A 24,036-nucleotide genomic window follows, 5' to 3' on the forward strand; every position below is an offset into this window, starting at 1 on the left:
TGAGACTTAGAAATCTCTCAACTGTTACCAAGCTGGGTGGAAACAGATGAAGACAAAGAGCTGTAGATGAGATGAGTAGCAGGCAAGTGATCACTGTATAATTTCTTCAGTCATTAGCACTTTTCCTGAAGAGCTGCTATTGGTCACCATTAAAAACTAATTACTATGTGCAGATTGTCTGGTTTAAGTAGTAGACTTCTGAGCTTCTTATAAACTATAGCATGTTATGAACACAGTCCAGGCTCTAGATCATGGGATAACTGCAGTTGGAGAGAACCTCAAGCCAACTCTAGTCTAGGCTCAAAGTAGGGTTAAGTATGAAGTCAGTTTATTCATGCAACCAGGTCTTGAAAACCTCTAGAGATGGAGGCTCCACAATACCTAAGGGTAACCCGTTCTGCTGCCTGACTTTATTCTTACTAAGTTTCTCCTCATACCTAATCTGAATCTCCCTTGTTTCAACTTACTCCCATTGTCTCTCACCCTGCAGAAGTGCACCACTCCGTAGGGTCTGGCTCTGTCTTATTTTTAACCTCCCTGTAGGCACTGGCAGACTGCTGTTAGGTTCCCCAAGGCCTTCATTTCCTGGGGGCAGAACAACCCCAGGTTTCTGAGCCTTTTCTCAACAGTGTTAGTGGTCCAATACCCTGAGTATCCTCATGGACCTCACTAAGCTTACTCTACTTTATTGATGTCTTATGTTGGGAGGCCTAGAGCTGGATGCAGTATTCCAGGTGTGGTCTAGTGAGTGCTCACCAGAGGGGGATAATCTCCAACACAAAATACTGGTGGCTTTATATGCTTCCAGGGGAGACTGCTGGCTGATGTTAAGCTTGCTGTTCACTGGGACAGCAATGTAGGGTATTAGTTGTAAAATAGAGTCTGATCTCCTCTTCAGCCTGTACTTCATCACTTAACACACTGTGTTATGTTTTTCTCCAGTTTAGCTTCAGGTGTCTTTACCTCTATTTCACAAGTCCCAATCTTTCTATCTGTTTTGTTTTCATCTGTTCCTGCCTGGTCTGTGAAGCTTGTCTTTTCTGCACTCTATCTCCTGGGATTTTCCTCTGTAACTGTATAGTAGGGGCAACATATAGAAGCAATGATAATAAAACATAGCTGGTGTTTTGTGTGTTCTTACTGGGGGCTATTGCTGTCTGACAAAATTGCAGGACAGTCCCCATGAGGCTTTGAGAAATTGTGTACAGGGTAAACTGTATTTGCTCTGCCTTAGTACATATGTCACAGATTCATGCAAGCACAAATGCTTTATCTACATACACAGATGGTGTATCTCATTAGACTTCCTAACATGTCTGGAAATGGAGATGAGCTTTTGGTCTTGTGGACCTTTATATATTTGAAATAATCAGACTACTATTTCAAACTTGAAGATGCGTACACCTCTTACCTTGCCTGTGTCGTAAGGCCATTATGGGAACAATGCTGTCACCTCAATACCTCATATGTTTTTGCTACACTCACAAGTGCCTGAGGGAATATTCTTGACAAAGAAGAGGCAGTTGAGACTCTCCTGTAAGCTGTGGAAATACTACTGTTTTTTAAAGTTGCTCCTACTCTCACACTCCCAGTGTGGCAGAACAGCTGACCTTCCTTTGAAGCTAAATATTCAAATAGCTGGGATACATCCCTGTTTTCCAGCACTTTCTGTGGTAGAAATTTCTTCTACTTGCAGAGGGTAGGCAAACTCCTTTCTGTGGAGGAAGTCAAGTCCTGGTGGGAACTGTCTCGATTCTGTTGTCAGTCATGCATGAATATTTCAAGAAGTATCAAGATGAATTTTTAAAAAGTTAAGAGGTAATATCCTTTGACTTCTGTATAGCTGGAGGTATTCCAGTGAGTAATGTCATGTGAGTCCCACCCCATGACTTCTGCTGTGCCTCACTTCAAGGTTTTTATCTTTTTTACATTTATCTCCCCTTAGCTGATGAATTTCAAGAACCAGCTGATCACAGAAAACAATCCGTAGATAATCAGTTCACTGATTTAAGGTATCTGAGAGAAACAAACATGATTTTTCTTGGGTTTTTTGAGATTTTCCTGAAACACAGGAGATGCCCTCTGAACATCAGGAAATGCTTCTTTTTCTTTTTTTGTTTTAGGCTGTTTGTTGTTTGGTTTTGTTGCTGTTTTGGTTGTTTGTTTGGGGTTTTTTTTGTTGATTTGTTTTCTTTTGGTTTTATTGTGAGGGTGATGGAGCACTAGCACAGGTTGCCCAGGGAGGTTGTGGTGTCATGATCCTTAGAGATAATCAAAAGCCATCTGGACATGGTCCCGGTCAACCTGCTCTAGGTGACCTAGATCAAATAGGGGCTTGGATGAGATGACCTCCAGAGGTCCCTGCCAACCTCAATCATTCTGTGGTTCTCTTGTCAACTAACTGTGTAATTACAGTTCTGTCTTTTGTTATATTAATTCTTTCAGTGTTGTCTTTCTAGACTTGGATCTTCTAGTTCTGGAAAATAAGCAGAATCATTGAAGACAGTTTTGTCTTATGAACTCTGTGAACAGTATGACTAGCAAATAGGTTAGGAGTGTTTCCAGTACTTTGAGAAGATAGAAGAGACTTGGATTAAAGCAGAGACGTAATCTAAGACAGCAGTTTTAAATCAATATAAAGTGTAGTGGCAGACCTTTAGTAAGTCTTTGAGGAAGCACTTGTCCTTTCTGCCACTGTCTGGGAGGAGCCACCCAAGCAGCACATATTGGAGATGGGATGCCACCTTGCCTTTTCAGAGTGGCACCATATGAAGGCATCCTCAGATGTTACAAATAGGGTTGATGGAAGAACAGGGAGCCAACTCTTGGTTATCTATACAACTTCACTGGTCCAAACAGTCTAGTTTGTGTTCTGACTGCCAGTGTGAGACATGAGTGCATTTTGTGTGCAAAAATACATATATAACAGCAACATGGTCTGAAAAGGAAGAAAAAGCCAGTTATTTTCAAAGTGAAACAATTGCCCCAGTCATTTGAACGTCCAGAGGTAGCCTGCACCTCATTGCAGATCATTGTAGTGATCTTGTGGCCTGGTCTCTGTTCAGGGGTACCGCTGACAGACAAAGCTGCAGTCAGATAAACCACTAGGGAGGATACTGAAGTGCAAGTCCAGGGTTAAGGTCACAGTAGCAATGGTGTTTGATTTGGTCTCTACTTGCATTGCCTGTTCTTTACTTAAAAGGACTTTTGGGTTGTCAACCCCACATTTTGCACAATATGATATTTTCTTAACATTACAACCAAATTGTTTATAGAAAAATATCAGTTACCTATTGAAAATTAGACTCTATAGACCAAAAACCAAGATTGTGTGTGAGCAGATGGACAACCAGCTCTTTGGCTCTTTCCTGTTTAATCTTTGCATTTGTGCTCAAATTCTTTTTACATTTTCCCCAAGGACTGTATCAGATGCTTCTATTTTGTCATGCTTCTTTGGCTGTGATTATGCAGGCAAAGTTAAATGTTCTACTGAAAATTTAGTAGTCCACAGAATCATCACAGTTGGAAAAGACTTCTATGATCACAGTGTACAACTGCCAACACAGAAAAAACTCAAAAGAACCAAAAAAGCAAGACCAAAAAACTGCCACCATCCCACTAAAGCATGTCCTGAAGTGCCTCATCTACATGGTTTATGAATACCTCCAGGGATGGTGACTCCACCACCTCCCTGGGCAGCCCACAGTGCTTGACTGCAATTAATCATAATATCTAGTCTATATCTAGTATCCCCTAGTACAACTTTCTGGTAATTTCCTCTAGTCTGATCATTATTTATTTTGGAGAGGAAGCCAACATCCACCTTGCTACAACCTCCTTTCAGGTATCTGTAGAGACCAATAAGGTCTCTTAGCCTCCTTTTTTCCAAACTAAACATTACCAGTTCCCTCAGCCTCTCTTTACAGGACTTGTTATCCAGACCCTTCCCCACCTTGGTTGCCCTCTTGAACTCACTTCAGCAGCTCAATGTTTTGTGGTACAGTAGGGCTCAGAACTGAATAGGGTACTCGAAGTGCAGCCTCACCAGTGCTGAGTACACACTGAGTACGATCGCTTCCCTTCTCCTGCTGGCCACACTATTCCTGATACAAGCCAGGATACTGTTGGCCTTCTTGGCTGCCTGGACACACTGATGGCTTGTATTCAAGCCAGGTGTTGACCAACACCCCCAGGTCCTTTTCTTCCTGGCACCTTTCCAGCCACTTCTCCCCAAGCCTGTAGTGTTCCCTGGGGTTGCTCTGACCCAAGCACAAGATCTGACATTTGGCCTTGGCCCATTGACTCATTCTGTCCAGATACCTCTGCAGAGCCTTCCTATCCTTAAGCAGATCAGTGATCCCACCCAACTTGGTGTCATCTGCAAACTTACTGAGGAAGCACTCAATACCCTTATCTGGATTGTGGATAAAGATATTGAACAGGACTGGCCCCAAAACTGAGCCCTGGTGGACACCACCTGACCAACAAACTGGATTTAACTCAGGTGACTACAACTCTCTGCTCAGCCACACAGCCAGCTTTTAACCCAGTGAAGAGTACACCTGCCTGTGCCATGAGCCAGTACCTTCTGTAGGAGAATGCTCTGGGAGATGGTGTCAAAGGCTTTACTGAAGTCCAGGTAGACAAAGTGCACAGCCAGGCAGGTCATAGGAGGAGATCGGGTTGGTTTCTCAAGTGTATTTACACCCTAGTTGAAACTCTTCACTCCGTTTTCAGAGGTACAGTGTTCCTGTTTAAATCAAGTAAAATTGTGAATCCCTAACCTCTTGGGAAATTGCAGCAGTCTATTAATAAAAATACCCAGATTTCAGGTTTATAAATTACTTTTGAAACTGCTTCATTATGTGCATTATGATACATAAGGTACTTGAATAATTTTTTCTTAGATTTCCAAGGATGTAAACACCACCAAATAACACTTTCACATTCCGATGTTAATATTTTGATTTGATCCAAAACCTGACCAACCTGAAATAATCACAAGCCTTCCTGAAGTTCTAAATATGCATTTCCATTTAAAAAGCACCACTGAATAGTCACACCTGTCAGCCTGATTTAAGTTTTTAATTAATCTGTTCCTCAAGATTACCATACCTAAAAGAAACGGTAACAGCTGATCAAATTGCTTCATATGCCAAGAGTGAAAGTGAGATAACACTTAGGAGAAATCAAAATGAAACTTCCTGAGCATTGATTGGTTGATGAGAAAGTTATGAAAGCCTGTGAGACCTAGGGAAAAACAGAGAGGAATTCCTTCAGGGTAGACTTTGTTAGTAGTGAACTGGCTTAGCTTACCTTTTCTGTAGTTTTTCCACTCTGTGTTAACTCCCTACTGTTACTTGAAGCTCTCCAAAATTAATGTAGACTAAAATCAGCATGCCTTCCATTACTTCCATGGGTGATCATATCCCCCCTCTTTGATGCAATGCTAGGTACCTCATTTCTGTCACACGTCATGGCTGTACCATGCCAGCACAGAGCAGATGTGGAGTGTGGGCCATTTCCTATGTGTTTTTCTTTTGCTGTGGACAGTTGTGAGCTTTCCTTTTCACATGCTCAAGTCATAACCTTTTGATTCATAAAAGACTGAGGATCTACAGTCTATATGGAGGCTAGGATTCCGGAAGTAGCCTGGTGGTTCACTACTGCTAGTGGCTTATCAGTGCTTTCCATAGGAGTGGTAAATCTGTCTTGGTGCTTTTTTTTCAGTAGAATGAGAGTGCTCCTCATCTCTGCATAGGCTACAAAATGCATCAGTCTTTTCTCATGTGACGTGTTACGGTTTTAGACAGTAATTACACAGTGACAGATGCTCTCTGTTATTCCCCCACTACTCTGGAGAAGTAGGAAATAAGGGACAGAGACTTTAGGGCTGGAAATAAAAACTAGGGTAGGTTTAATGAGGTAATAATGGTGGATTACAGATGTACATAAAATGTGTAAATATGGAACTTGCTCTCCTCAAAGGCTCCACACTGGACTAGGCAGCAGATGGGGGTGCCCAAGGGCCAAGGTCTCAGTGATATTATCAATTCACAACAGTCTTGAGGCAACCAAGCATAGCCTGCTTGGGAAGGGAGAGCCATCAATGCTTCACTCCGGCCTCCAGTCAGGAGACATGGAGACATCATCCATAACTCTGCTGCCTCCTTTGAGAAAACAGTAGAACTAGTCTGGAGGAGAAAAGACAGCACAGAAAGAGCCATGCCTTGGCTGTCCCATCACAGGACAGTTTCTGCTGGGCCTTTTGCAACCCCACTGCCTGTCCTGCATTGGCCTCATCAGCGCGCTTGCAGCAAGCGTGGGGAGAGCCCCTCTGAAATCTTTGTTTGCAAAGCCAAGACATGATGATGATGACTGTAGCCTACAAAACAAGATGCCTAGTTCTTGTAACATGTATCATGTCATCTAGGCCTTTCGGAGGAGGTACTTCTATTGTGTTTTAACATCTTTCCTGATACTTATTCAGCAGTACTGCTGAAGGAGATGATCCCTTTCTTCCTTTCCTTCTTTTTTTTATCTCGCATTTCTCCATCCTGTCTCTCACTTTGCCCCTACAGTTTCCTCTCGTACTGTACTTCTGCCCAGAACTCAAAAAATTCTTCAACTATCTGTCCTTGAGAAGAATGAGCTCTTCTCTTCTTACTTCCACTCACTGATCAAGTAGCATGATTGCATTGTGTTTTTTCTAAACTGTGGATTGTGCTAGTATCCTCTCCATGTTGCAAAAGTGAAGGTTACCGTTCTTCACAGCAGAGCTTCATAACAAAGCTTGCTTTTCTTGCTTAAAATTCCTGTACACTTTTTTTTTATTTCAATGTGTTACAGTTAGGATTAAAGATTGCTGCTGTAAATTGTGTGGAAATTCTGCTTTTTGCAACTGAAAATATCTAGAAGAGATCCCTTTGATAGACAAAAATGAAATTAAACTTCGGTTTCCAGCTGGCCATTATGTTGCAGCAATAGCATTGCTGTCATCTGGATGCTTAGGGTATGTCTCCATGGACTTCTTCTGTATAAAGATTTTAAATAAATATGACAGGAGACCAGTACCCTTCTGTCAATTTTACTGTCATAGTGGCAAGTATTCAGAGCAAGCATACACAAGAGGCATGTCTTCTCCCTTGAAAATGCAGGTTAATAATGGGAATGCCACATTGGTTAATAAAAAGTTTTACCATAAATATAGAGGGTGAAAATTAGAAAATGGTTTGGCCTTTTGATAAATTAAGGACATTCTCTTTACACCTGCTCTTTATGGGTATTTTTTTCACAGTGACAAGCTCAGAATGAATGGGTCGGTATTTGACATTAAAAGCCTGTGTGTACTTGTTTGCTTGTCAAAAGTCTGCACTTAACTGGTTTTTAAAATGTGATCTCAGGTTATTATGTGAAAGGAAGATTGTAAGTGAATACAAGCACAAGCAGTTTGATTTCTTAAGCATAACTATGTGGTTCTGACCAAAAACCTGTAGTACTCCATGTGATTGTTCTTTTTCAGCCCCTATCAGAGACTAGATATTTATTGAGCCAGTTTTATGTGTCTGGGAACAACTTGAATTTTAGTCTTACTTGATTTGCACCTGCTTTGTGGTAGGAGCTCTGGGGATCACTATGAGACTAAGAAGTGACCACAGAGATATACCATTTCCCAAAATACACTGTCATTACATCTAACTTTCTTGCTTTCCATTGAGCTATGCTAGTTGATTTTTCAGAACTGGGTTTCATCTGAATAAAAAATTAAAGTAATATCTGTAATTTTCAGTTAAATGAAAGCTTGGATTTTTTTTTTTTAATTTTTTTTAATTTTTTTTTTACCCAGTTTTGAAGAGATATCTGTATTTTAACTTATCAAACCAGAATTTAGAGCTTTTATGGAGTGTCAGGCCTTTCTCAGATACATGTATTTCTATCACTATGATTTCTACTGTCTCTGTCACTGTTCGCATTCTTTCATGGTTCTGTTTTCCTGATACAAGTTAACTGGCAGAATCTTTTCTTGGTGTTCTTTGATTTGGCAATCTGAGGCTGGCATGTCTTTAATTTCCTCCCTAAGTCTTTGATAAAAAAAGAATAAAGATAAAAATGGTGCTGTTCCTATGAAGTATTTTTAGGACTTCACGTTGCAGAGGTTTTCAGCTGCTTCTAAGATCATGTGAATTCAGAAGAGTTCAGCTGAGTCAGGCAGTGCATCATCTTTCACTTCAGCCTGCAGCAAAATTTGGCTGCTAGAAGTGCAAATTCTTCATCTTTTCTATTTACATATGAAGTGATTATAATCTAAACCACAGAAGTGTCTTCTGAAGAAGGCACTGACTTTGGAGATACTTTGTTATCTAGAGTTATCACTATTTAGAATATAAACCATTTGGTGATTAACTTACCATTGTGCATAGTTAACATGTTACTAAAAACAACCAAAAAAACCCCTGGTGATTTGGGAATTAGCCCCTTGGGGGTAAGAGGCTGCAAAGAAGTAGCTAGAGGTAGATAGAAGGATGGGGTCATTACCTACCCTGCAACCTCTGCCAAAAAGTTCCATTAAAATTTTCTTCTGGATTCTGCTGCTCTGCATCTAGACCTTCCTCTAACCTACTGCTTTTGTAATGAAAACTAAATAGGAATGTGTTTTATACTGAATTCTTGAAATAAAAAGTCCGGATTACACAGATGTTTTCCTGGATCGCAGAAAATTTGAGAGTCTTAATGGTGGGTTGGAAAATAAGAAAATGTAATAGAACCAAGAGATAAATAACGGTAAATACATTTTTGTAGTGGAAATGTCTCATATTTACAAAATGTTCCTTCAACATGTGAAAATTAGAATAAGCTGTCAGTAGATCATGCAGCATTATGAAAAGTCATGCAGTATAGCGTTACCAATGTGCAAACCTGACTGTGTGTATGATAGAAGGTGCACATATTGTGACACTTTACTATTTCCACTTCTTAATTGTTTGAAAATCTGATTACGGTATGATAAGTTTCATTAATTTTCACACTGATGTAGTGAGACTCCATTACTCTGTTGAAACTACATAGAGTAAAAATGACCTTCTGAATCAGGAGACTGCCCTCCATTTGCATATTAATAGACTTCTACAAAAAGTATACCCTGGTTCATTAGCAAATAAAAAGCTATTAATTAAAATGTGTGCATGTTCAGGTACACACAGGGTGACAGATATGGCTTATTGAAGCATACAAAGGAATCAGGTAATCTTTAGGAACAAAAAAATTGTTTGGATAGTCTAACCTAAATGGGTACTTAGATAGGTACACTTTAGTTTTGAAACAAGAAGTATGTTTTACTTATTGTCTCTGATTTCAGAGGTAAGCTAATGACTTCTTAAGTCGACTCTTATTATTATAATATTATATATATATAATTCATTATTATTATATATTACATACATTATATAATATATATATTATATATATGTGTGTGTGTGTGTGTGTGTACATACATATATATATATAAAACTCTTATTATTATATTGTCACTTGTTAAAAGATCCAGACAGTGGCCAGAAGTACTACCAGTAAACAGTTGTTTTGGCAAAACTCTTCTTGCTGAGGACACCCTTCAGCTAGAACTACAGTAACATTAGACAATGCTCTCACCAGAACTGTACCACAGAGCAGTGGATAAATTAAAATAGGCTATTTTTGGTGTCTTTTTTCTTGTGCTTTGTATAGAAATGACCAGTATAAAATATTAGTACAAATTACCAGTATAAAGTACCAACCATATTGCTGCTTTTTAATAAATGCAAACCCAGCTGAGACTGTGCAAGCTTGTTTTGTTTTCAAAACAGACTGATCTGTCTGTCCTGTTGAAGCAAAGTGAAGAAGCAAAGCTATGTATGCATCACAAATAGAATCTAACCCTGTTTTATGTGGTAATGTCAAGTAGGTAGCTGCCCCCTTGCAGGTGCTATAGTATTTCTTTAAGGGAATTAACAGCTTCGACCATTATTAAAGCAATTAAAGCCATTCAAACAAACGGAGTGCCTGGATGTGACAGATCTAACAGACTGAACTAGAAAATGAGCAGCCATGTTTGTTAGATTTACAGAAAAATCACTAGTAGTATTGACTTTCAGGGATTTGTAGTTGCTTTAAGATTTTTACATCCCATTGAAATGAATGGGTGCTGCTATAGAATTATATTCAGATGTAGCAGCACATTGATCTGTTGCCCAATTACAATTGTCATGGCTTTATTATCACTTTGAAAAGGTAGGTGTTTATTTCACACTGAGTAAGAGCTCCCCATCTAGGAAATCCTAGACCTCTTGAAATCCTTCCAATTGTTATGCTTTGAACCCTATTGCTGTTGATTTATTCAAGGTCATTTCATGTGTGTTTTCTTGGTACCTAATTCCAGTCTCATTGACATTAGTAGAAGTTTTTCAGATGATGGTTCATAATATCTGATGTAACTCTTAAGATAAACGTGGAAGGCAGAAACAGACAGCTTGTTCTGATTGTGTTCAGGTGATGGAAAATGAAGATGCCTTTGCAACCACCACAACTCAGCAGCAGGCATAGTGATTGTGGTACAGGAATGAAGCAGTTCCTTCCTCATTTTATTAGGGGTCAGAATGTTTCTGAATAAGCTGTTAAGCTGAAAGCATTTTTTAATTCTGACTCTGTTGCTCTTATGAGCTCTAAATACAAGATTGCATTCTTAAATAATGTGTTTCTTTTTTTCAATGTCTGAATTAAGAGGAATTCCAGGTTCCAGGATCTACTCATCTCTTATTCCGATGACAAGTTTTATGCTTCTAAAATGCCACTTGCCAATGAAGAATATGGAGGATTGCGTCAATAACTTTGGCAGATTCTAGTAAACACTATAGCAAGTTCTTGACCAATACAGTCAGCTCTGCAGTGAAGGATGTGATACTACTAGAGTGTCTATATGACCCTCCACAGTGCCCTTTATTGTGCTTGAACTTTCCCAGGTATGGCCTGTTGAAATGGGCAAGAACTTCATCACAGTCTTCTGCTGTTGATGGAGCTGTGAACAGCCACAAAAGTTAAAGTAAGGCTGAATCCTGTCTGCTTTTACTTTAGTGTAACAGTGGGATCTGACTGCAGAATGGAAATCAATGCAGAATGCATGGTGTAAAATTGAGTTGAGAATACTCCTCACAGTAGTGCTGTGGCTGTGGAAGATGTTGTAGTATTTACGCACATGCAGACACATTGATGTACATTTGACTTAGTGTCTGCGGAGTAGTCTGGGGTAATAAATTACATTGCAGTTCTGGCTTGAGACATCAGGAAACAAGATTATACGTTTTACCGGTATAAACTGTAACAGGGAAGGTTAGAAAATTGTAGGCTGCTCCTTTGTGTCTCTGAGACAAACACAGATTAACCTGGGCAGGAATGTGTGAAGATCTTCCCCTTCTCATTAGCTTTTGCCTTCTCTGTCTCCTTTATTGCACTGACATTGTGTTTTCCTAGGACAGTGTCACACTGTTTTTCCAGTTCCACTCCATCTTTCAGCTGCTAGAGGAAAGTGGCACAACTGGGTAAATGTATCTGTAGCTGAGACCCTGCAGTGTGGGTCCACGGTCATGATATTCTCAGTATGTTACTGACATGGGAACATGCATGGGGATACACTGCAGGACTTGACTAATATGGGGAAGACTTAGTCCTCCCTCTCTTTGCTGACCATTTTGCAAATGCCTAAAGTCTGCCCTACTTCATTCTGTATTTCAGAGTTTCCTTTGGGCTGTGTCACCACTGAAGTACTGCTTGCTTTATGTCAGTTTTCATAGTTCTCAGTTGTCCATAGTTAAGTGGCTTCAGATACTAAATGGGCTGGTGCTGATATCCCTGCTTGTGAGAAGTCTGTCATTGCTGTTCACCAAAAGCTAGCGTAGATATTGCAGTAACAGGATTGAGCCCTAATAAATGACCCAGCAGTTGGAGAATTAGAAACTATGTCTAAATCCTCTGAGTCCATAGAAAAGGTTAAACAATTAAATCTTCATCTGGGGTTCAGAAGAAGGCAGGAAAGAGAAATTTACCCTCTATTAGCAATGTCATGTACGAGAATATAGGTAAGAGATTGTGGATATCTTTCTTAAATAATTTTCTTTTATGGCTAGCAGATGCACTAAAACCAAAGATAAATGGAAGGCTGGTGAGATTAATCAGTCCATATGCTGCAATACTTTGACAGTGAATGTAAGAACAATGAATGTCAATCAGTTTCTATTAAATATAATAAACAGTGATTTACCACCTCATTAAAAGACCAGAATACCCTGCTTGCTTGTATGTGAATAGCAAAGCAAATAGTCATTAAAATTTCCTGACACGGCATTGAGTTCTTCCCTTCAAACTTGCATTAATTTTGCTGTGAAGGGAAGGGAAGACTTTAGCAGAGTGGAAGCTATCTCAGGGGAAGTACTGGGGCACAGACATGGGGACCAGAAAATTGTTTTCCAAAAGTAGTGTCTGTAGTTATGTGTATGGATTTGTGTGTGTCTGTATGTACTGCATTTCATCAAGGTTTGGCATCGAGGGGAAGCATTGCTTTCTTACTCGTTTTAGAATTTGCTGCAGCACCTGGATTTCCTTGAGATTTTCCCCTTCTTACTGTAGATGATACTGAGAGGTTCAATAGTGCCATCCTGTGGGTGATCTTAAACGTTTGAAAGCTATGGCAGCTAAACAAATTACCTCAGCCAGATAAATTATCATAAAATATCAGTTAATCTATGTCCCCGTGCAGCGAGCTAGAATATTTCCCTCTGATAGTCAGTCAGACTAATTATTACCTTTCTGTCCAGAAAATTAATAACCTAAATCTATTGTAAGCAGTGGGAGAGTATTTCAGACAAGCTGATGAGCAATATGCTTGTTAGTTTTAGTATATTGCTGAGAAATGTTTTTAATCATCTCAGTGTGTTTTTAATCATCCTGGAATTTATTTTTGTGGACAATGCCAAAATTAAAGGCAACTATGTAAATTCAAATAATCATTCCTACAAAGAAGTATCTGGATGTCTTTAAAGGCCTTAGACTGAAAATAAGACTAGTTAGCTTTCATGTTTCTTAATCAAAGAATATGAATTCCAAGCATCCTTGAAGATTAGGCTGGATGGTTTGAACAACTGGCCAAAATTATTGTAATTCCAGAAAAGACAAGGGAAAGATTAAAGTCTGAGGTTTTGGTGACTGAAAGCAAATTTCTGCTCAAAATATTTGGAGAACTTTCTGTTCTTGGAGTGAATGTCATGCCAGAGCAAGGCAGAATATTGCAAAACTTGCTCTATTTAGGGAACAACTGGAGCATCAGTGGGTAACAGCTGATGATACTATTTCATTCCTGTGTCTCATTTTGCTTGCCTGAGCAACTTGTTAATGAGAGTGAATGATATGTTTATTTGGAGATGGGCAAGGAAATAAAGGCCAGTCTGCTCAGTAGAAAGTTGTGCTCATGTTTTCAAGTTCCTGGTGCTTTGGGGTGCCAGAGGGGGTGAGGTGCATGCTGCCTGCATGCTGCATTCACCCAGTGGTTTCAGGGAGCTGGGGGCAGCTCCGGGTTCTGCGTGGGTGCCTTCTACAGTTTGCAGCCTGGAATTGATGGGAATTTCTCCTTTGCTTCCAACAGCTAGAAGCCAACTATGAGTCCCACACAATGTGCCATTATATTATTTGGTTAAAGGAAGGAAACACCAAGTTACAAACTCCTGAGTTACTCTTTGGTAGTTAAAAATTATGACATGTTTTTGGTTCCTTAGCATTTAAAACCAGCATGTATGTATTCCATATGTCTGTTTGCCAGGCCCACTTAAACAGCAAAAGGTGATTGCCAGTGGTAAGACTTCTCATTAATTCCCACAAGTATGAAAAGATAAATAGGAATCATTCCCATTTAGGAGATGAATTTAATGTAGTTTTAAAGAATATAACATTTTTTTACTTTGACAAAAAAAAGAATTATCTTCTAGCCTAACAAAAGTCTCGCATTTGTGTAGTTCTATCCTTTTTTAAGTAGGCTAGCCTGTTTTAAAAGTTGGCACACTGAGCATCTTGACACTGTGCTTTTAACCTGATTTAAAGTATCTAGATGAATTTTGGATGAATCAGATGTGTCAGGAAGATAATCTCTTAGGATATTTAATTGAAGGCAGATAGGGTAATGCCATATCAAAGTTTAACCACTGCTCAGAAGAGATTTCTTTGTAGTCCTGATCAGTTTATGGGTAGCTTGAGCCCTGTAGCATCAGCATTCATACAACTTTTGCACATTTCTTATCTAACTGAGGTGAATAGATTTTCATCATATACATTTTTCATTCTGCTTTTGAATCTCACTGTACTCTTGATCTTGCCTTATTTTCAGGGAGCACTACATTTAGTCTCATTGTATTTAAAAGGTACCTGCTATTACCAACTTTAAATTTCTGTCTTCTACTTTCAAGTGTCACTTTCTACTTGTAAAAAAAAAAAGGATATTCTCCCCTCTTGTGTATACTGTATGCAAATAGTTCTTGTCTTTTCCGTCATGTAGAATGTTCTCTGTGCTCCCTCAGCTTTTTTTTCTATCTTTATTTTTTCTCTAATTCTTTATGGGGTTTCTGGACTGAGTATAGTGTTTTAAATGAAGTTTGCCACGAGGTATTATTTTTCCATTGCTTTTCCTTATTCCTTATTTGTCTTAGCATGTTTGGGTTTTTCTGTGAACCCAGGGAACACGGGGCACTAGTTTTCTACACCAGCTGGCTGAAGTTAGACCCATTTCCCATTTCAAGAGATTTTATATTTCATGTGGAAAGGAATTATGCATATGCTTGGGGTTTTTTCCTGGTTAGTCTTAAATGTAAGCTTTTGTTGTGGATAGTACTGTTAGTGATGCTCAAAGCCCTTCCCCCAGGTTAGATCTGCCATTCAACCTGACACTCTCAACCAGCTTCAGGTAAAGATGCTGCAGACAGGAGAGTGGCTGCAGGTGTTCACCCTCCATGTGGCTTTGGGGGTACACTTCAACAGCTGTGAATCTGTGTAATCTATAAATGTATACCTTGTGTGTGTGCACATACACTGCATGCATAGATGGATGTAGTTAATAACATTTCCTGTTAATTTAGAAAACAAATTTATTCACTTTCTCTACTTAAAATGGAGTTGGGTACTCATCTGCCATATGGATGTTCTGTGGCTTGTAGGAGATTGCACAGTAATTCTAATGTCACTTTGTTTGTCTATATAGTAATGCCTGACAAACTTGTTTAACCAGTCCCTCTAAGGTGAAAGCATAGGATTTTAGTACTATTAATGCCTCATTTAATCTAAAGATCTTTTTATGTATTCCATCTTCTTTGTGATTTGCTCTCAATGTCAGGTAAAGATCTTATTTTACTTAAGTATTATGAATCATAGAAACCTTTATTTGATTTGAATATGATCAGGATAAATTAATCTAGTAGAAAGTCTGATGTTAAACAGGTTCTTAGCAGCATCGCACATGTAAAATCAGTGTAAGTTCTTTGAACACTCAGATCTTAACAGATGTGTTCTTTTTCTCCATATGTTACAATAAAATAAGGATTTGCTCTGGAAGTACTGACACACTCTCTTGGCAGACACACCGCTGTATTCCTTACACAATATCAGATGTGGCTATTATTTAACTTTAAATAAATGTGTGTGTTAAATGTCTGTAAAGCACCTATATGTATAAACAAAGTCAGTTTTTGTCAGGGAGTAGTATTTTTCCAATTTCTTGTTTACTAATGCCCAGACAAAGGAATGCTGTTCAAAACAACATCTGTCAAACTGATTTTCATCAGATTAAGTATATCCTCAAAGCAACCATCATGGCTTACAAAATACTGGAAATGTAGGTTGTGCTTTGCATAAGACACCGATAGAATTTAAAGCACTTGAAAGTGTTTCACAAATGTAGAGATGATAGCCTACATTTTTGTTTCTCTTTTCAGGAGAGATAGGGAGTGATGTTGCAACACTGCAGACTCAGTAGATGTCCCGGAGTGCAATCATAGAGTTATGGTCCTGGCAGCTAATCTAGGTCCTCAAGAGCCAATAGTTTGAGAGTCTGGCAGTAGAGACTGAATTTATTGCAATGAAGTTCATCTGTAGAAAGATTTCTTTCATTAAGAGTGAAATTAAAGCATGAATTAGTGACTGATTATCCAGGCCTTTCTCTAATCCACTGAGTTCTTCATTAGTATAGATGTGTGATTTTATATGCTCTGGTTCTCTAGATTCTGGTTCTCTAGATGATCAAAGATAATGGATAATATTAAATCTTTAAAGATTTTTTTCCAGGAGAATGTAATCTATTAGAAATGAGGGGAAAGCCAATGGCTTTAACATAGAACATAAATATAGATACATTCACTCATTCATATTTCTGGCAAGCTTTCTGTCTTTCTCTCTGCTAGGGAATAATTAACACATGGAAATGAGTTTCCTAATCAGGTGGTGTGTCTTCCATAGCAGCAAAGCATTTTGCCTTTGTAATCAGTTAAGTAGAGAGATGAATCCTCATTAGAGTGTGCACCCACAGCCAAGTGTGGGAACTCAGGTCAGCCAGGAATGAATGCCAGGACTTCTTCTGTAAAAGATCTTTGTGTATGAAGGGTAGAGGCTCTTGAGCTGGAAGGCACATCAGTGTTACTATTAGTTTTTCCGTTTAGGAGCTGGAAATCTAGCATAACGCAAGAAGAATCCATCTGAGAGCCATGGAGAGGGCAAAAAAATCTGTTCCAGCCGTGACTAGATGTAGATACATTTTTTACAGTTCTAGTTTACCATTAGGTTGCTCCCTGTGTCTCAGTGAATTGCCCTGGGTCATCCTAACCCTGTTTCACATTAACCTTAGGTGAGTTAGGCTTTGGGGTGCCTGCCACACACGCATGGGAGAGTCTCAATTAGTACCCTGTTCCTAAAACAGTACAACTGTACAGTTGTACAACGGTACAACTGTGCAACAGTACAAATGAAGACAGTCTCAAAACCAATTGCGTGTAGACAAGGCTAAATAGATTATTTCATGGTAGTGTCCAAGATAAATGCTTTGTATCTGAAGGATGGTGTTTTGACCAGGAAAATGGTATTGGTTATTTTTATGTTTTTTTCATAAAGATATGCTAGCTGATTCTGCAGTACTCGCTGAAAGATAAACCTTGGATTGTGTTTTAGCTTAACTGATTCTGAAAATGGTCCTTATAGGGTCTTCAGGCTTGTTCCTCAGACAAAGGACATACAATAAATAAAAATAAATGTATAAGTGTACCAAATATTGTAATTTTATCCAGCTTTATTGTGTACCCAGGGAACTTGACACTTGTTAGCTTTGGTCCTTTGAATATTAGTAGCATGATGTTCTGAACCAGAAGACCAGGGTTTCTGAGAAGACTTTTATGACTTGCAGTGGGAAAAGCTGTGTTTGAAACAGCCTTTGTGCAGGAGATTCCTTCTGGTTGTCATTTTTTGGTCAAAGTTACAAAGTTTTAAAGTTGTTTTTAAAACAAGAATTATGGAACAGGCAGCAGATAGAACAGTCTGGTGGTAGGCAGACAAGCCGTAGCACATTCAGCAAAGACAGGCTCTTTTTGGGAAATGTTGATTTGAATTTCATGCATCATCCAAGCATACTGAATTCCGAAAGGTCATAATAAGAATATAAGGGAAAATTCCTTCTGATTTGAACTTCTCACTCTCCAATATTGTTAATAATGCAGTGTCAAACAAGTAAGTGTTTCTCTGAGTGTGACTAAAGCCAGATTCCATGTATAATTGAAGAAAACCTTGCCACACACATTTTTTTTTTTTTTTGCATTTACTGTTAATTTCCTTTATAATGTCATGGTGTTAGTTTATCAATGGTACCTTGGTACTGCAGTACATCTGTGTTTTGTTGGTCTGAGTTATTTGTTTGGGTTTGTTACTCAGCATCCAGGAAATCTCAGGCAGGCTAACATACTAATTGGCTCAGTACAATTAGGATAAAATGGAAGTGTTTTGCTATTGATCTTTGCTTGTTATTAGTTTAAACTAGCAGCAAATTGGATTTAAGAAGTCTAACATAGCTATCAAAGATTCTTTCTCATTGCAGGAAATATCACTGGTACTCTTAAATGGAGGTATTTTAGAGCAGAACTTCCTTCCTTTCTCCTTTTTTCTAGTCCTTTCTTTCTCTCTCTGACTTCTAAAAATATTCTAGAAGGGTTGATGAGTCTTGATAAATAACCAGGGTGTTCAGAGACTTTGTAGCAATACCATGACTTAAACAGGGCTCAGGCATATTTATTAAACCACTATACCAATTCTAGTACTGTTCTGCCTGTTACCTTAACTTCACATAACATCAAACTAATGAATCTTTAAAAGCTGTGTAGTTGTAAAGTGCATCATAATAATCAGTATCATTCCTCTCATAAATCATTTGCTTTGTCTATTCCAAAGCTTTGTGCTTTTTGTGTTCCAAATAGCTTTGTGCTCTTCCAGCCTCATCAGCCAAAACATCACAGGCTAGGGATCCTTCTCATGAGCCAACTTTAAGAATGACCTTCCCTGGGTCCGCTGTTATGGACGTGCTCAGGGAGAGGCACAACTTTACCTCCAGACCCTCTCTCCCTTTGCAGTGCCCTCAGGTTACATGTTTTTTTACAAAAATATTACATCTACTGCAGAGATTTTGTGGGAGCTCCTGGTCTCGATCCTTCTGCAGACTCCATGCAGTTGTCTAGTTTTACAGTTTTTACAGAAGTTGCTAAGTTAGACCTTCTGGCAGTGACCACCACGGCCCTCTCCATAGGGGTGGTCAGTTCAGCAGATCAGTGGCCCAGGGAAACTGATCCCTCACACTGACAGAGCCTCAAAGTCGTATCCTGCCTTTGGAGAATCTGCTTCTATTGGCATGGATGGAGGTCTGCAAATGGAAAAGCAGGGCAGGCTTTGCATTAAGTTTTTTAACATTTGTTTTACTGCGGCATTATGTAACTGAGTAAGTAAATATTTGCAAGAAAGTCTATGGATTTAAAGTATTGGGTGTTGCTTTTTCTGAGACTGAGAACATTAATCCGTTAGATTGACAGGTATAAACTTGAATTTTATTTTGTTCTCCATCACAGCAGTAAGTTTAGTCCTACTATAGTTTTTGTTGTTGCAATACAAAAATTCTAAGCCTTAAGTATGTCTGACAGGTAATATATAAAATTTGAGGATTAAGTAACAGTGCAAACAAACAAAGACTCTCAGCTTTAAGTAGGGAATAGAGTGTTGTTGAACTAGCCTTTTATTGCTGTCACAATGAAAGTGAAGTAATAGCAGCCAAAACCTACAGGCCTGTTCCTGTCTGCAATAAGTACTGGTAAGGCAATAGTAATTTGAAGAGGAAATCTGTCTTGTCTATTTGAAACAGTCCTTAGTTGACAAAAAATGCCTTTTTTTTTTTCTTTTCTTTTTTCTTTTTTTGCATTGTATGTTTGATGTACTTTTAATTTTTGACTTCTAAATAATTTGTACAAGTAATCCCTCTTATTTTTTTCAGCCCGCCTAAACCAACAGTGTTCATCTCTGGAGTCATTGCTAGGGTAAGATTACCATTAAATTTCTTCCAGTCACAGAAAAATGAATGTAGGCTTTTCAGAATTATCAATGATCAGAGCAAAATTAATCTTTTTTTCATTCGCCTTCCTCTTTTATGAGAAGAGGCTTTATGTATTTTATATTTGATTAAGTCCCTTTAAGTATTCTTTTTTTGTTTCGTGTGAAATTATTTCCACTGTTTTACTTTGAATTTTAGCACTTTATTGGATCCTCTTTTTGTATCCAAACTAGATGTTTCTGCATTAATTTTATTTGAAAGTGGTTGCATGTAGCTCTGCTGCTATAGCTTTATCTGTGATGAGGAACGATACTCCTGCCTGTGAGGATGTGTATTTGAGGAGATGTGTTGGAGGAGCTGCCATGTGTCCCTGGGGGTACTTAGGATTCACAGCATTATTCCCTGGATTTTGAGAGCAGGCAGGACCTGGAAATCCATAAGCTAAATCATTAGTACTAACTAGCCATTAATTGTATGATTGGTAATTCAAGCCATGTGTGTTGTGACAGGATTTTTATCACGGCTTTACGTGATGGGTACTTTTTATCATGCTGACCTTACACCATGGGACTGTGTAATGTGGTTTCCCTGCAAGACACTGCTGCTGTGTCAGATCATGCAGGTGGAAGGAAGAAGCAGATTCAGTTTTCTCCAGCTCACAGGGGTAGCAGACAGGCACTGCTGTGTTTCCTCCATCTGCCCCAAGATTGATATCTCTTAAGTCATTTAGATGACTAATAACTTGTAACTAATTACTGCATTAATATTTAGTAATTTTGATAGCACTTTAAAGATTGTAAGGTACTGATGTTTCAATAAGTGATTTAGGTAGTCTCAGACATGAAAAAAACCCACAGGTCCCTGGTATAGTAGGCATGCGAAAGATACAAAATGGAAAGACACTATTTTCTTAATTGTGTAACTCAGCTCTTATTTAGCTAATCAATTACTTGATAGGGTACTGTAATTATCCTCAGTAAGCTGTCAACTACAGTTTTATTTATTAATCTATGAAGAACAAAATTCATTTTCTGAGTCTTTATGGCTCCCAAACATGTATCAAAATTCCTGCTCTATGTAATCACCAAAACTTAGCAATGCCTTTCTGAACACAGAGTAATTTTTCAGTTGTATTTTCAAGTTTCCTGATACCTAACAGTTCTCATCAATGTCAAGTGTAGGTTTATATGCTGTGACCTGTCCTGTGTAATGCCCTTATTAGAGTGAAGACTCCTCATCAGGTTTGTGGATGGCACCAAATTGAGAGGAACAGTTAATTATTTTGAGGACAGAGTTGCTGCTCAAAGGGATCTGGACAGGCTGGAAGAAAAGTCAGGCAGCAGCTGCTCACAAGCCAGCCTCATGCAAGACAGCAGGAAAGCCAACAGCATCCAGGGCTGAGTTAACAAGAAAGTGGCTGGTAGATAGAAGGAAGGTAGCTTTTTCCCATTTCTTTTTGAAAACCTCATGGGACTGACCCTAGAAATGCCAGCTGTAAATAGGTGGCCTAGGTGTTAGACCTAAACTGAGCCTGGCCAACAGCAGCATGACAGAATTGATGCTAACAGACCTAGTTAAAAAAAGCACATTAAGTTTAAAAGCTAGCCACCCCCAAGATTTGAGTCGAAAGTAGTTTTAAATCCTGCCTCTCTTCCTACAGAACTGACATTTCCTACAGGTAGGTGTTCACATAGCCTTAACTTCTTTGTGAAACACTCCTCTTTCTGGTTGCTCTGAAAAACAAACAGGTCAAGGAGATCTGACCATACAGAGCCATTAAAAGTGAGTTAGCACAAGAAACTATTAAGCACTGCAGGTAGGAAAGGGGAGGGGTTTTTCTCTAGGGTCACTTTAAGATACTGTGTTCTTGGATGGTATGTGTAATTGGAACAATTGAAACTTGCATAAATAAAACTGTGAAGTTGGCTAAAAGAATGGCAGGTAAGGATGTTTATGGGGGTCTTCAGAGTAACATGAAACTCTTTTTCATCTGCTCCTCACACTTTTTAAGAAAACATCCACTTGAAATGGAAAGTAAACTTTTCAGATTATTTAAATTTTTTTTCCTGGTGTGTTCTCCAAACAGGGTGATAAAGACTTCCCTCCAGCTGCAGCTCAGGTGGCTCATCAGAAACCACATCCTTCTGTGGAAAAGCTTCCTCACCCACAACATGTCAAACAGCACATCCACCAGCCTCGCAAATGAGCTCCCCATCACAGTCTCAGCCAAACTGCTGTCAGTGAAAATGTTTTCAAGAGAAGGTGAAAACCCTTTAGGATTCACACTGTCAAATCAGTAAAATTGATCTCTAGAATAATATGCATTTCTCTTACTTAAATTGTCAAGGGTTAATAAGAATGAAAACATTGTTCAGTTGTTATCCCAGGTGGAAAATTCTCTGTTATTAAGATTTTGCTGTGCAAGAGTGGCTTTTGTATAAGATTTTCCTATTGCCTAGATAAAACTTTAGTATGAATAATATGGTTAATGAGTTTAAAACTAGTACTTTTAGTTGTGGCATTGCAATAGCAAATAGTTAATGTAGTTTTAATGCTAAGCTGGTAAGGAAGAGCAGACCTGTTGTATTGGTACCTTTACTGCTTGGAGGGAGTTTGGGTTTTGTGTTGAGACAGGAATTGGTGTTTGTCTTAATTATGTAAAACCCTTGCAGTCTTCACTATACTAGTCCTACAGCCCATTAGCTGTACCCTCTGATTTCAGCTAGTGAGATGATAAAAGGCCCAAAACCAAGTGGGCAGAAATCCATCTGAATCTTCTTTGCTCTTCCATAGTCTTGCTGAGGTTGTTCCATTTGGAGGTCCTTGGGAATGGTGGAGGGAGAGAAATCAGAGTAATGAGAGCTGCTGCAGGCCACTGAGTTGTGATCTCATGAATCTCACTGGGCCTCATCACTTACGAGGTGATGATTTCTCAATTCCAATAGCAAGATGAAGGAGCTTAAGGCCCTGGAGAACTAAACTTAAGATAAATTGACAAAAAATCCGTTCCCTTGTTTTTTAACTTACAGTTTGAGATCACTATTTGAAATTAATACCATTAGCAAGTATGTTTATCTTTATGACTCAACATCTGTTACACATTGGATTGTTTCCGTCTTCTTATTCTGAATAAGAACAGTAGTATTATGAGGGAATTAAAAAATCTTTCCAAATAGAGCAGTGGAATCCGTTTTGGCCACATAATTAAATCTTTTGATTGCACCATTCCAAATCACTTAATTCTGTCATTTTCCTTCTGTAACTCATCTCTGTAAAACCCAGAGGAAAATAATTTCTTAAACATTAACCCTAACCCCAAACATTCCACCTTCTTTTTTTAATTGAACTTCCATTTTTATATGACTGTAAATTCAGTACAGCCTTTAGTACTCTCTAGGTTTATGAAGCTTCTAAGATTGTCCAAAAAGTGGGTACTGGAATTAGTGCTGCACACATTCACCTGGCAAGTCAGTGAAAGTTTAGGGTCACTTGGAGCTTTGCTAGTCCATTTATGTTTAAAATTAAATAGTATTTTAAAACAGTGAGGAGAGTTTTAAAAACAAAATTTTAAAAAATTTCTTCAGATTAAATGATTCCCTGAGTAATTGATTTAAAACAACAACAAAATCATGTGAAATAATGGCCCGTTTCACAAGTGGAGCACCTCTCTCCATGTGGGTGAGAATGATTTGGCATTTCCATTTCTTCATTGACTTGAAATGGAAATGGTGGTTTGCAAAGAATATGAGTAGTTGCATTTATTCTACACCCAAGGAATGATGTACAATCTGTATATGCAGTCCTTATTTTCAGTTTAATTACAAAACCTTACTTGCCTTAAGGAATAAGCATTGTTCATAAGACTTATTCTGCATTAGAATATGCATAATTTTAAAAATATGCTTTCATTTTCTGATGGTAATACATCTGAGGCCTTGTATGTAGCCACTCTTGAGAGTACAAGTGATTCACAAGACGAGTAACTCATTCTTAAGGGTGGCTTTGTTGAGCCTTCTGGAGTATCTGAATGAGGTAAATTGCTGTCAGGAACATTTGCAGATTCAGGACAGCAAGTGGTGGCATCTGGTTGCTGGTGCAGCCAGCAGCTGTCAGTGTGCTGTGTCAGTGATGAAGGAGGTCATGGCAGTCACTCTGTGCTGGTAGCTGCTGGCTGGAGGGTGAGCTGGGTGGGGCTCGGCTCTCCTAGGCTTGTGCCTTCCTCTGAAGTGATGCCTGGGCTTCAGCTGCAGGCAAAGGTGATGCAGTCAAGACAATCAGTAGAGTTTAGATATGGCATGTTTGACCAAAAGTCTTTCAAAATGGAGTTAGATCACTCTCTGCTCCATTGACTGCAGTGGAAAACTGAATGTACCTCACTGTAGAAGACCAAGATTGGGTGGGGC

At 38.8% G+C, this 24,036-nt stretch overlaps 1 protein-coding gene across 1 annotated transcript in view; it reads left to right on the forward strand.

The window, feature by feature from the left end:
• Nucleotides 1–21,943, forward strand: part of DAP (death associated protein) — a 53,435-nt gene extending 31,492 nt beyond the window's left edge. The window contains exons 3-4 of the mRNA XM_030446101.1: nucleotides 19,577–19,619; nucleotides 21,720–21,943. Of these exons, the coding sequence (XP_030301961.1) occupies nucleotides 19,577–19,619; nucleotides 21,720–21,839 (163 nt within the window). The 3' untranslated portion in view covers nucleotides 21,840–21,943. The remainder of the gene's footprint in view (nucleotides 1–19,576; nucleotides 19,620–21,719) is intronic.
• The last annotated feature ends 2,093 nt before the right edge of the window (nucleotides 21,944–24,036 follow it).

The sequence above is a fragment of the Calypte anna genome, chromosome 2 (genome assembly GCF_003957555.1).
Source record: "Calypte anna isolate BGI_N300 chromosome 2, bCalAnn1_v1.p, whole genome shotgun sequence".
Taxonomy (NCBI): Eukaryota; Metazoa; Chordata; class Aves; order Apodiformes; family Trochilidae; genus Calypte; species Calypte anna.